This window comes from Equus quagga, chromosome 9, assembly GCF_021613505.1.
Source record: "Equus quagga isolate Etosha38 chromosome 9, UCLA_HA_Equagga_1.0, whole genome shotgun sequence".
NCBI classification, from domain to species: domain Eukaryota; kingdom Metazoa; phylum Chordata; class Mammalia; order Perissodactyla; family Equidae; genus Equus; species Equus quagga.
The window spans coordinates 80,500,212-80,513,854 of record NC_060275.1 but is presented as its reverse complement, the minus strand read 5'-3'; the positions used below and the strand labels follow the sequence as shown (position 1 = coordinate 80,513,854).

The 13,643-nt window shown below is 35.1% G+C and overlaps 1 protein-coding gene across 1 annotated transcript in view; it reads left to right on the top strand.

Moving 5' to 3' along the window:
* MTREX (Mtr4 exosome RNA helicase) overlaps positions 1 to 13,643 on the top strand; it is a 116,520-nt gene that overhangs the window by 40,184 nt on the left and 62,693 nt on the right. Inside the window, exons 9-15 of the mRNA XM_046671058.1 lie at positions 1,234 to 1,332; positions 1,798 to 1,900; positions 3,626 to 3,757; positions 5,086 to 5,165; positions 6,677 to 6,787; positions 8,655 to 8,756; positions 9,880 to 10,005. Of these exons, the coding sequence (XP_046527014.1) occupies positions 1,234 to 1,332; positions 1,798 to 1,900; positions 3,626 to 3,757; positions 5,086 to 5,165; positions 6,677 to 6,787; positions 8,655 to 8,756; positions 9,880 to 10,005 (753 nt within the window). The remainder of the gene's footprint in view (positions 1 to 1,233; positions 1,333 to 1,797; positions 1,901 to 3,625; positions 3,758 to 5,085; positions 5,166 to 6,676; positions 6,788 to 8,654; positions 8,757 to 9,879; positions 10,006 to 13,643) is intronic.

Here is a 13,643-nt window from a genome sequence, read left to right as displayed (position 1 = left end):
CTCCAATGTTTCTGATTGGTTCTTCTTTATAGTTTCAATGTCTTGTGAAGTTGCTCCTGAATTTGTTGAACTGTCTAGCATTCTCTTTTAACTTGTGTTTTTTAATGATAGCTATTTTTAATTCTCTGTCAGTTAGATTATAAATTTCTGTGGCTTCAAGATTGATTTCTGGGCAGTTGTCATTTTCCTTCTGGTCTGGAGATTTAACATATTTTTTCATACTGCTATATGGCATGGATTTGTGCCTCTGCATTGCGGTAGTATTTGATTGCCACTTCCACCTGTTTCCATTGGGTGGGAGTCAAGAGCTGGGTATTCTGAGCCCACTGAGATCTGCAGGACAGTGCCCAGGTGCTGGGCTGGGGCACCCAGCTCCAGGGAGGGGTCCTTTGAAAGTTCTGACTTTGAGGAGAATCCAAGTTGATCCTGACGATGTGCCAGGTTTTGAAACTACTGCTTTTACTTTTACAGAGAGCCATGAGTACACAGTAAAGAATTTCCTCTAAGACCTCAGTACCAAGGAAAAGCTAGGCATCTCCTGAGCATATGATTTGACTTTTCTTAAGTGAATATAGTGAAACTTGACTGTGTTTCCTTTTGCATTTCTAGTCCAGTTTAACAGTGGGATAGGACCTTATAAGACCATTTGTTTATGTGTATTAAATTTATTCTTCATTTTATTTTCCTCCCCTTAATTTTCCTCTACAGCAGTATCCTCAGAAACTTACTTTTATCTGTTTATAAGCTCTCTGATGGCATTTTTGTGACATCCCTGTTGCTTCTGTAGGATAGAAACCCAGTGGATCTTCTGGAGTAGCTAGGTCAATCTGCTGCTTTAGTAAGGCTTTGAAAAGCCTCTGTGGGACAGAAAAGTCCTATTTTACCTCGGGGCATTGTCTGTCACCATACTACTGCTCTGTAGAAACAGGCGTGTTCTTTACAGCATCACAGGTCTAGGGTATGGATCCAAGATTATTATTGAAACTCAAATCACATATTTGGCCCTGGTTGTGGAACTAGTGAAATTGAACAGATGGTAGAATAATTTGATAGATCTAATTTTTCCATATTCTTCTTTTGCCTGGTTTTTTAAGTATTTTTAAAAGTATTTTCCTTTTTGAAATGTTGAATTCAGAAGTTTATTTCCCCATGGTCTTTTAGGTAGGTCAAATACACAGCATTATTTTGAAGTAATAAAATATATATTTTCATTATTTCTCCTTCCTTTTACAGCCTTGTCATGTCATTTATACAGATTATCGGCCTACTCCATTGCAACACTACATTTTTCCAGCAGGGGGAGATGGCCTGCACCTTGTGGTTGATGAAAATGTAAGGGAGTAATTGTCATTCCTGTATCTATAATGTCATACTTTGTTGTTTATATCTGTCTCAATCTAGGGAAGAATGGCAGAGATCCTTTTTCTTTTCCTAAATAGTTTCACTATCCAAAGTTGTTTTTGTGTGTGTGTATTTTTATTTCAAAAATTATATTTAAGACTTGTGTTTTTGTTATGAATGAGTTAGATTCCCTTCCTTTCCCAGTATTTTAAAATGCCTGGAGAATGGGGGCCCTAACATGTTTCACATATCTTATGCTTGCTTTTCCTGGTTTTATCATCTCTTTATCACCTTTTATTAGCTCTTAGCACACATCATTTTTGAACTATTTTAGTGCCTTTGTTATAATTATTATTGAGTTTCTGTTATTTGAGTAGGCTTTGTTTTGAGGTATGAAAAATGTTTAGATTTCGATTAAATATTAGTGAAGTTACATAGAAAAATATCTGATTCCAGGGTGACTTTAGAGAAGATAATTTTAATACTGCAATGCAAGTACTTCGAGATGCTGGTGATTTGGCAAAAGGAGATCAGAAAGGGCGGAAAGGAGGAACAAAAGGTAATTTGGAACTTTATTTTGAGAGAATTTTACATTTAAATTGTATTTTCAAATTGCATTTCTTGTTATTTTGTTTAACTTAGGCAGGTATATAAAGATCTAGATAGTATATGATAAAATTGGATAAGTAAAGGTAGAACTCTTTTTTTTATATGACGTTTATTGAGGTATAATTCATATACTATACAGTTCACCCATTAAAGTATACAGTTTATGCAGCCATCACAACAATTTTTTTATTGAGATATAATTCACATACCATGAAAGTCACCATTTCCAGTGGATCTTAGTATATTCACAAAGTTGTGCAACTACTTTGCAGTACAACTACTAATGCAACTAATTCCAGAGCATTTTCAACACTCAAAAAGAAACCCCGTATCCATTAGCAGTCTTTCGTTATTTTCCTCCAGCCTCTTCCCCAACCCTTTCAGCCTTAGGCAATCACTAATCTACTTTCTGTCTGTGTTTTCCTTTTCTGGACGTTTCATATAAATGGAATCAAAATATGTGTGGTCTTTTGCCACTGGCTTCTTTCACTTAGTTTGTTTTCAAATTTCATCTGTGTTACAGCATGTGCCAGTACTTCGTTCTCTTTTATAGTCAAATAACATTATATTGTATGATTACACCGCATTTTATTTATCCTTTCAGTTGATGGACGTTTGGATTGTTTTCACTTTCTGATTGTTGTGAATAATGCTGCTGAAAACCTATGAGTACTACAAGTGTTTGTCTGAACGTATGTTTTCTTTTCTATTGAGTATGTAGCCAGGAGTGAAATTGCTGAGTCATATGGTAATTTTATAGTTAACCTTTTGAATAACTGCCAGATTATTTTCCAAAGTGACTGCACCATTACACATTCCCATCAGAAGGGTATGAGGTTTCCATTTCCTCCATATCCTTACCAGTACTTAGTATGTATTCTGTACATTTGGCTGTAGTCATCCTAATGAGTATGAAGTGGTATCTCAGTGTGGTGTTGATTTATGATGTTTCCCTAGTGGCTAATGATGTTGAGTATCTTTTAATGTGCCTATTGGCTATTGTATTATCTTCTTTCAGGAAATATCTATTCAAATTCTTTGCCTGTTTAAAAATTAGATTGTCTGGGCCCAGCCTGGTGGCCAAGTAATTAAAGTTCCTCATGTTGCGCTTCAGTGACCCGGGATTTGCAGGTTTGGATCCCAGGTGTGGACCTATTCTACTCACCAGCCACTCTGTGGGCGTGTCCCACATACAAAAAAATAGAAGAGGATTGGCACAGATACTAGCTCAGGGCTAATGTTCCTGAAGAAAAAAAAGGAGGAGTGGCAGCACATGTTAGTTCAGGGCAAATCTTCTTCAGCAAAAAAGAAAAAGTTAGATTGTCTTTTTGTTGTTGAGTTTTAAGAATACTTTATATATTCTGGATATATATAAAGACTCATATCAGATGTGCGATTTGCAAGTATTTTCTCCCATTCTGTGCATTTGGCTTGTCTTTTCACTTTATTGTTGGTGTGTCTTGAAGTATAAAAGTTTTTAATTTTGATGAAATTAAATTTATCTGTTTCATTTTTTGCTTGTGCTTTTGGTATCATATCTAAGAATGTTCTGCCTAACCCAAGATCATGAAGATTTACTCCTGTATATTTTTTAAGAGTTTTGTAGTTTTAGTTTTTACGTTTACGTCTATGATTGAGTTAATTTTTGGGTATGGTTTATATACTATTTTTACAGGACCATCAAATGTGTTCAAGATTGTGAAGATGATTATGGAGAGAAATTTTCAACCTGTAATTATATTCAGTTTTAGTAAGAAAGATTGTGAAGCCTATGCACTTCAAATGACCAAATTAGATTTCAACACAGGTACTATGTCATTTCAGTATAGTTTTAATGTTATGTGAAAATGGGTATAAATATATTTCTGGTAAGACATTGTCTATTGTGTACTACTAGGATATGCGGTTCACCTCATAGGTACAGTGGTAGGTACTCATCACATTTGTAAAAGCTTTAAGAGGCCCTTGATTTATCATTTCTTTCCTTTCTTCTATCTTCTTTTATTGGAAGATGTAAGTACATGCACTGTGTAAAATTCAAAGAAGGCCACTGAGAAATAGTAGAATCATACCTTCTTATGCATCATTGCTATAAGCTCCTTAGTTATTGTAGTTCTCTGGCTACTTAAGGATAGATCTCTTAGTCAGACCACCTTCTGTATAGAAAGTACTGTGCTCCATTCTTCTAGAAATCCAAACTGGGAAGATCTGCCCTTACCTAATTGTGGTATAATTTTTGAATAATGTGAAATAACTTCTAGCAAATTAATAAATGATTCCCATATATTAACTATAAATGTAACTCACTTAAAGTCACACAGCTAGATAGTTGCACAGCCTGGCTACAAATTGCAGCATGATAAATACCAACCAAACCATCATTCATTTCAGTCTTTTGTATATGTAATCCTGTACAGTGAGAAGTAGATAATGTCTTCAATCATCCAAAATTAAATTTCAGTTGTATTGTTTTCTTTATCAAGGCACAGAACTATACTTGCATATCAAAGCTAATTTTTACTTATCCATGGATAAAAGTAACAAATGACAGATAATACCCACATTACTTCTTCAAGCCAATAATAGTTTGTGTTTTGATTACATGAATTGCTCTGCTTAGAAATGTTTATAACTACCTGTGCTGAATATGCTTAATGTTGCAGGGTTATATATTGATTCATTGAACAAATATTTATTGACTGCCTATTATTTAATAGACACTATATAAGAAGGTAGTATAATGGTTAAGAGCATAGGCTTTGGAATTGTTGATCCAACAGTTAATGGCAATGCCCATTATTTTTTCTAAGCCTCGCTTTCCTCAATAATGGATATTAATCCCCTGTGTCCTGTAATTGTTAGATTTAAATGTTGCATGTAGAGCACTTAGTGTAGTTATTGTTACTATTTTGGTAAGATAGTACTTTTATTCATGGATTAACTCTGCTAGATATATTTTGAAAGGCAGCGAATTTTATTAAACCATTATGTAGTAATTTTTGTCTGCTTTCCCTTCTATCTTAAATATTGACTCTTTATTTTTATTCTTTATAGACTCTCATTCTTTGCACTGTGTGAGGTTTTTGTATTGCTGACTCATTTAGATATTTATGTACCTTGGATTTTCTCTCTTAGATGAAGAAAAGAAGATGGTTGAAGAAGTATTCAGTAATGCAATAGACTGCTTGTCTGATGAAGATAAGAAGCTCCCTCAGGTGTGTGTTTGATGTCCCTAAGTAGTATGGATATTAGTAAATAGCATATATTCACTTTGCATTTCTTGGTGGTTACTATTTGCACATTGCAGTAAATATGTTGCATTGTGCACTGCAGTAATAACTTGACTTATGTTTTAAACTTCTGAAAAGGTGACAAAAGGAAAGATTTGTTGCCTGAGGGAACTTTTCTTTGAAAGCTAGCGTGGTCTGGAAATTACTGTTCCTCTTCCTAATACTACAAAATTTTTAATGCTGGTATTCAGGCTCTATATTTTGTAATTTATAAGTCTACCAAACAAAACAGTAGAGCATATCTAATGAAAATCATGTGTTTAATGACGGATTTAATGTCTACTTTGCTTTAATACAGTGGTTTTTTTTCCTTTGACTATTGAAATTGCCTGGGGAGTCTGTGTGCCCCTCCCAAAGATTCTGATTTAACTGGTCTAGTGTGTGTCCTGGTCATTAGAATCTTTCATAAGCTCCCCAGGTGATTCTAATGTGCATCCAAACCTGAAAGCTAATTCTTTAGTCCAACCTAATACGTGAAAGTTTTGTTTTGTGAAAAGAAAAATGGAGAGGTCATGCTGTGCTTACAAGTGATTGCTTTGATTTATAAGGGATTTATGATAAGACTGCAGTAGCATGTTTCTTGCTTTTTTTTTTTTTTTTTTTTGAGGAAAATTAGCCCTGAGCTAACTGCTGCCAATCTTCCTCTTTTTCACTGAGGAAGACTGGCCCTGAGCTAACATCTATGCCCATCTTCCTCTACTTTATATGTGGGATGCCTACCACAGCATGGCATGCCAAGTGGTGCCACGTCCACACCCGGGATCCAAACCAGTGAACCCCTGGCCACCAAAGTGGAGTGCGCGCACTTAACCACTGTGCCACCGTGCAGGCCCCTGTTTCTTGCTATTTAAAGTAGTATTTAATTTATAACATTTTTTTGTAAATTTTCTAGCTGAATTAAGGGCTAAGCCATGTCTTTATACATCTTTGTTAGCCTAGCACACTTCTAATAGTGTGATATTTAATGGCATTTGATATAGTGTTATTGAGAATGAACTCTTCAGTAATCCATTTGTTTTTAAATGGAGTACATATTTATATTAAATCTGCTTTATAATTATTTCTTTTTGGTTTGAGTTGGCCTGTATTTTTTAAGTTTATTTTGTGCAGATACAAACTTTCCCCTCATAACTTTTAATTTTTTGGAGGAGATGAAGTGATGCTGGAAAATTTGAATGAGGCAGCCAGACGTTTGTAGTTTATTTAAAACATGCTTTTCATATTAAAGAAAGCTAGGACAAAATTATATTGTGTTTTGAGTGTAATAATCTCTGGGAATGTGGGTTTGGTTTTTACTTTTATTCTGCAAAGATTATATAACATTTCTTTGAACAGCTTTCTTTCTTGATTACCCATTTTTCTTATTTTGGTTAGTTTAGCATTTTTAACTTCCCTTTCCTCATATCATTGTAAAATAAATGTTATTCCAATTACAGGTTGAACATGTACTTCCTCTTTTGAAGCGTGGGATTGGTATTCACCATGGTGGTTTACTTCCTATTTTGAAAGAAACTATAGAAATTCTCTTTTCCGAAGGATTGATAAAGGTATGATTTTATTTGTTAGGTTCTAAAATTTTGTTGTGGGTGCCAGCCCTGTAGCCAAGTGGTTAAAGTTCTACGTGCTTCACTTCGGCAGCCCAGGTTCACAGGTTCGGATCCCTGGTGTGGACATACTCCAGTCATCAGCCATGCTGTGGAGGCATCCCACACACAAAATAGAGGAAGATTGGCACAGATGTTAGCTCAGGGACAGCCTTCCTCAAGGAAAAAAGGAGGAGTATTGGCAACAGATGTTAGCCCAGGGAGAATTTGCCTCACCCCCCCAAAAAAAAAAATTTTGTTGTGTGAGTAGTTTGAAAATTGTCAAGAACACTGTTTATAGGTGGTTTTGTATTTTTTTTAACTAATCAGATGAAATCACTAAGGTAGTGAACTTGATTTTTATATAGTGTTATACTTTATAAATTTTGGGCTATAGGTAAAAAATCATTTGTTTGCTTTTCTATCCTTGAGAAATGCTGACACTCTTGGATACAATGTGGAATTTTGCAGGAGGTGCTATTTAATTATCAGACCTGCACTTGATTCTATAGGTAGACTCCTTTCTATGTACAGACGTAAAGAAGTAGTTTAGAGCAGACCAGGAGAATTGCTGATTAGACTTGTGAAAGAGATTTATTTAGGATGTCCTAAATTAAACCAAAGAGAGTCTGATTTAATTTTTAAAATTATGTTGATGTCTATACCCAGAAATGGGATATTAAAAATGGGAAACATCTCTAAAATGTAGTCTTAAGCCTATATATGACTCATAAATTATGTTATGTTTAAAAATCAGATTATAGATTTATCATGAGAATGCCAATACTATATAGAATATTTAAAAGAGATTTACTCACCCTGAAGAATATGCTGGAGGGATTTTAGATAAAGACTTGGTCGCTATTTGTACTTGGGTCCTGGTAAGGCCCTATTCATAGTCTCTTCTAGATTGTATATTTTGCTGAGGCCCCCTTTTTTTTTTGGTGAGGAAGACTGGCCCTGAGCTAACATCTCTTGCCAGTCTTCCTCTTTTTGCTTGAGGAAGATTGTCACTGAGCTAACATCTGTGGCCGTCTTCCTCTGTTTTGTATATGGGATACCATCACAGCATGGCTTGATGAGCGGTGCATAGGTCCACACGCAGGATCCGAATCTGTGAACTCTGGGCCACCAAAGCAGAGCACGTGAACTTAACCAATTTTCAATCCTGCTGAGGCCCATTTTAAAGAATCTTTTCTTAAAAATATAAGTGATACTTGTGGGTTGTAAAATTCAAATAAAAAATTGTACCTAAAGTAAAAAATAAAAGACCGTCATTGCCGTTCATTTCTCATCATTGCCGTTCACTAGCATACATACAAATAATACACGATTTATTTTTTAAACAAAGTGATTTTACTAATGTTATCCAATTTGATCTTATGCGTAGCTCTTCGTTCTTTCTAACAGATGAATACCATTCTGTTGAGTTGATGAAATAAAGTATTTTTATCTTTATTATCTATTTAATAGTACGTCAGTGACTTTACTTGTACATATACCTTTGTGTGCTTAAAACACACACATTTTTTGTGTAGTAAAGTGTTTGTTGGTAAAATCTTAGAGGTAAACTTAAAGAGCCACTGATTCTGATCTCCCTCGGAGATTCTAAAGCTGTCTTTAAAACTGTTGCATCATCAGTGAAAACTAGGAAATGTGACCGTGTGTAGAAAAATATTCTATAGTCTAATGATTTGTCTATTTGACGAGTAGCATTCTGTCATTAACAACTAATTTTAAAAATTAGTGATTTGTTTATTTACACTTGAAAAGTACAATACTAGTTTTTCGGCATAAAAACGTTTACTTGTATAATTATTCATTTATTTAGGCCTTATTTGCCACAGAGACTTTTGCCATGGGAATTAACATGCCAGCTAGAACTGTTTTATTTACAAATGCCCGAAAATTTGATGGGAAAGATTTCCGATGGGTAAGTAAAATAATTCATGTATTGAAATAACTTTTATCTTTAATTGTTTTACTTAAGGTGATTTTGGCTCATGTAGTCTTTGAGATTTTCAGTTCTGAATTCTCAAGAACTTGTACCTGAGCTAGTACAAGTTCATCAAGGTTAAACTTCAGATCCTTTATATTTCTATCCTTTAGGTAAAAAGATCTTCTTTAGATGAAAGAGTTTGGTGATGAGGGATAAGTGTGCAAATGATTCATGAACACTTGAAAGCATTTTAAATGTACAGTCATGGCCTGCATAACAATGTTTCAGTCAACGACAGACCTCGTATATGGTGGTGGTCCCATAAGATTAAGGCCATATAGCCTAGATATGTGGTAGGCTATACCATCTAGGTTGTATATAGGTATACTCTATTGTGTTCACACAACAACAAAATTGCCTAACGCATTTCTCAGAATGTGTCCCCGACGTTAAGTGGTGTATGATTATATGCCTTCTTGTAGCATAGTGATTCTTAACTCTTCTTGAGTCAGATATTTTTGAGACTCTGAAACCTCTAGAACCTTTCCACAGGAGGAAAGTACACATGGACTTACAGATAAAACTTTTCGTGGTTCAGTGTCACCCTAGAAGTCTATATATGGGAGGCCTACTAACCTTTTTCCCCTCAGTTTTTCTTAGTGATGAATGGATTCTACGGAACTCCACGGACATATACTGAGAATATAGGAGAGAATTTTGCTTTTATAAATTAACTTTATATTAATCTCATTTTGCAAATTTAAAAAATTTATTATGATCAAATCAGAATTGATATTTAGAGTTTGAGTCATTGCTTTCTTAAACTTGACTGTTTTCCAGAATATCTAGCTCAAAGATGTTTTTTATGTCAGAGAATTAGCCAATATTTCCCTGTAGCTATGGCATATTTGTTCATTTTGGAGCTAAAATTTATTCTTAAGCATTTTGCATTTTCATGTTCTTTCTTAAACCCTACTAAAAGTTCGTGTTTTTAATCATGTTTCCTTCCTTGGAATGTATAACTTGTGCTTGTGTATTTCTGATAAGATAAATTTTAAGAAAATGTGTTTTATGAGGTTTGCTCCTAAAATTCGAATTTCTAATTATGTTCTTTCAGATTTCCTCTGGTGAATACATTCAGATGTCCGGTCGTGCTGGAAGGAGGGGAATGGATGATAGAGGGATTGTAATTCTTATGGTGGATGAAAAGATGAGCCCAACGATTGGAAAACAACTGCTTAAGGTAACTGAGTTAAGCTTCTGTGCCTTCATCAGGAATTTGAGAAACATGTATCAGGAGCCGCCTCGAAATTAGTTTTGTCCATTCAGATACCTTTCTAAGTAGCTGAGCTAATTTACTAAACTATCTGAGCCTGGGGAGGTAGAAGAGGGTCACTGCTTAGAGTGCTGATATTTTCTACCCTACTTTCTTTTTTTTCCCCCTGCTTTTTCTCCCCAAATCCCCCAAGTACATAGTTGTATATTTTTTTTAGTTGTGGGTCCTTCTAGTTGTGGCATGTGGGATGCTGCCTCAACGTGGCCTAATGAGCAGTGCCATGTCTGCGCCCAGGATCCAAACCCTGGGCCGCCGAAGCAGACCGCACGAACTTAACCAGTCGGCCACGGCGCCGGCCCTGTACCCTACTTTCTGTTCTTATAGGCAAAGAGCAACTCATGTGATTGGAAGGGATGGGAAAATCCCCAGGGAGGGCAGAAATGTTTACTTTGCCCTTTAAGTTTGAGATACCTCTGCCCCCTTCACTGCACAGATTGCTCCTCACCTATCAAAAGAGGAAGTAGGCTACATGATAATAGTGTTTTGGGCAGTTATCTTCCTCTACCTTTGCAAGCCCAGATAGCTTAATAAATTAATTCTACAATCTACCATTCTAATTCATCCTATTGATGGATTATAAATATCTCAATAATAATTTAAAGTTTTAAGCTTTATTTCAAATTAATCTGTTCATTTTGCTTGCTAGTATTTGTGTTTTGGATTGTCTAAGATTTTTATTTTTGTTTTGTTTTGAAAATCTTCTCAAAGACCTGGTTGCTTTCCTTCTCCTTCTCATGTAGTAGGAAGTTATTAAATAAATCCCTAGAGAAAACTATTAATAAGATAGGAAACGTAACATTAATTAATGTAAAATTAACTTCTAGCTTATTAGCTACTTAAAATAAAGCTTCAAAACATGTTAAAACATGCCTAGGTCAGTATTTCTGAAATAGACTGTGCTCAACTTCTAAGACTTGGGAACTGCATGGAGAATTTGAGATACGATTGTGGGAAGCCTGGTATGCTGAAGCAAAAATAGGTCAAGGTGTATGTTTTTATATGAGTGAAGGTGAAGCTTGTCTGTACATGTACATAGGAATCATATAGTGTCTTATTTTCAGTTTTAGAGATTAATACTTGGAAACCTATTTTTAAGCATTCATATAAGTTTAGTTCTTCATGTAAGGAAAGTGAAACAAGACTGAAAATTTATATTTGTATTCTTTTCTTTAGATTGTGCCAGATATGGTAAACACTATTTTTCTTGTACTCTGTATATGGGAACAATTGAATCAGGTTGCCAAATTGTAGGAGGTGAAATTTTAATGACAGCTTCTGGTTCCTTTAGTGTAGATTTTTCATTCCACTTATTTGACATTTCTGGCTTTATTACCCTTTAAGTGTGAAGTTTTATCATCTTTCATGACATTTAAAAAAATTTTTTTTTTTAATTTTATTATGGCGGCCAGCCCAGTGCCACAGCAGTTAAGTGCACACGTTCCACTTTGGCGGCCCGGGGTTCGCCAGTTTGGATCCCGGGTGCGGACATGGCACCACTTGGCAAGCCATGCTGTGCTAGGCATCCCACATATGAAATAGAGGAAGATGGGCATGGATGTTAGCTCAGCCAGTTTTCCTCAGCAAAAAGAGGAAGATTGACAGCAGATGTTAACTCACGGGTAGTCTTCCTAAAAAGAAAAAAGAAAAAATTTATTATGGAAACAACACTTAACATGAGATCTACTCTCTTAACAAATTAAGTTGTAAAATATGTTTTTGTTAACTGTAGGTGCAGTGTTGTAGAACAGATCTCTATAGCTTATTTATCTTGCTCGACTGAAACTTTATGCCTTATGATTAGTAACTCCCCCTTTATGTCTCCTCCCAGTTTCTGGCAACCACCATGTCACTCTCTGATTCAATGCATTTGACTATTTTAGATACCTCATATAAGTGGAATCATGTAGTATTTGTCTTTCTGTGACTGGCTTATTTTACCTAGCATAATGTCCTCAAAGTTAATCCGTATTGTTGCATATTGCAGAATTTTCTTCTTTTTTAAGGCTGAATATTATTCCATTGTATGTATATACCACACTTAACTATATCCATTCATCAGTCAATGGACATTTAGATTGTTTGCACATCTTGGCTATTGTAAATAGTACTGCATTGAACATGGGAGTGGCTAATATCTGTTCCGTATCTTGATTTCAGTTCTTTTGGGTAAACACCCAGAAGTGGGGTTACTGGATCATATGGTAGTTCTATTAATTTTTTGAGAAACTTCCATAGTGGCTGTGCCATTTTGCATTCCTGCCAGCAGTGTGCAAGGGTTCTAATTTCTCTATCATTTCTAAAATTAACTTTTTTTTTTAATTGAGTTATTGATAGGTTACAATCTTGTGAAATTTCAATTGTACATTAATTCTAAAATTAACTTTTTAAAACAGCTTTATTGATATATGTAATTCACATATCATACAGTTCATCCATTTTCATGGTTTTTAATATATTCACAGAGTTTTGCCACCCTCACTGCAATCAATGTTAGAACATTTTCATCAACCCAAAAAGCAGCTTTGTATCCATTAACAGTCACTCTCCATTTCCTCCCAAGCTGTTTCCCCTTCCCCCAAACCCTAGGCAATTCGCTAATCTACTTTCTGTTTCTATAGATTTCCCTGTTCTGGAAATTTCTCATGAACAGACTCATACCATATGTGACCTTTTGCATCTGGCTTCTTTCATTTAGTATGTTTTCAAGGTTCATCCATATTGTAACTTCTGTCAGTACTTCATTCCGTTTTATTGGCGAATAATGCTCTGTTGTATGGATATATCACATTTTATTTATCCGTTCATCAGTAGGTGGATGACATTTGGGTTGTTTTCACTTTTTGGCTGTTGTGAATAATGTTGCTATGAGCATGTGTTTACAAGCTTCTATGTGAACATGTTTTTATTTCTCTTAGGTGTATACCTATGAGTGAAATTGCTGGCTCATACAGTAATTTTTTGTTTAACTTTTTATAACCTGCCAGGCTGTTTTTCCTCAGCAGCTGTACCATTTTACGTTCCCACCAGGAATGTTATGAGGGTTCGAGCTTCTCTGCATTCTAGTCAACACTTGTTATTATCTATCCTTTTGATTTATAACCTTCCTACTGAGTGTGAAGTGGTAACTTTCACTTTGAATACTATATCATTTGACAGGTTGAAAGGATGTAGTACCTGTTTATTGATAATACTGCAATTGTATAAGCAAATGATTACTGTTATCCCCATTTTATAAATAAGTAATGCATGCAGAGATTAGATAATTTTTCCAAAGTCGTGTTGTTGTTAAAGGGCAAATCCTGCTTTTGAACTCAGGCAGCCTGGCTTCAGAGTCCATGCTCCTGTCCACCATCTGTTACTGCAGCTCAGTACTTCATACAAATAGATTTTTCAGTTACTGGCTTGAACAGAATTTGGTGTGACAACAGTTTGTTCTTTTGATATACTTAATATAGCATATGAACTAAGAAAATCAATTCATTATAATGTCAGGTCTGTTTTATTTTAAGCAAAAATGATTGAGATTCACTCTTAAGTAATAGGAC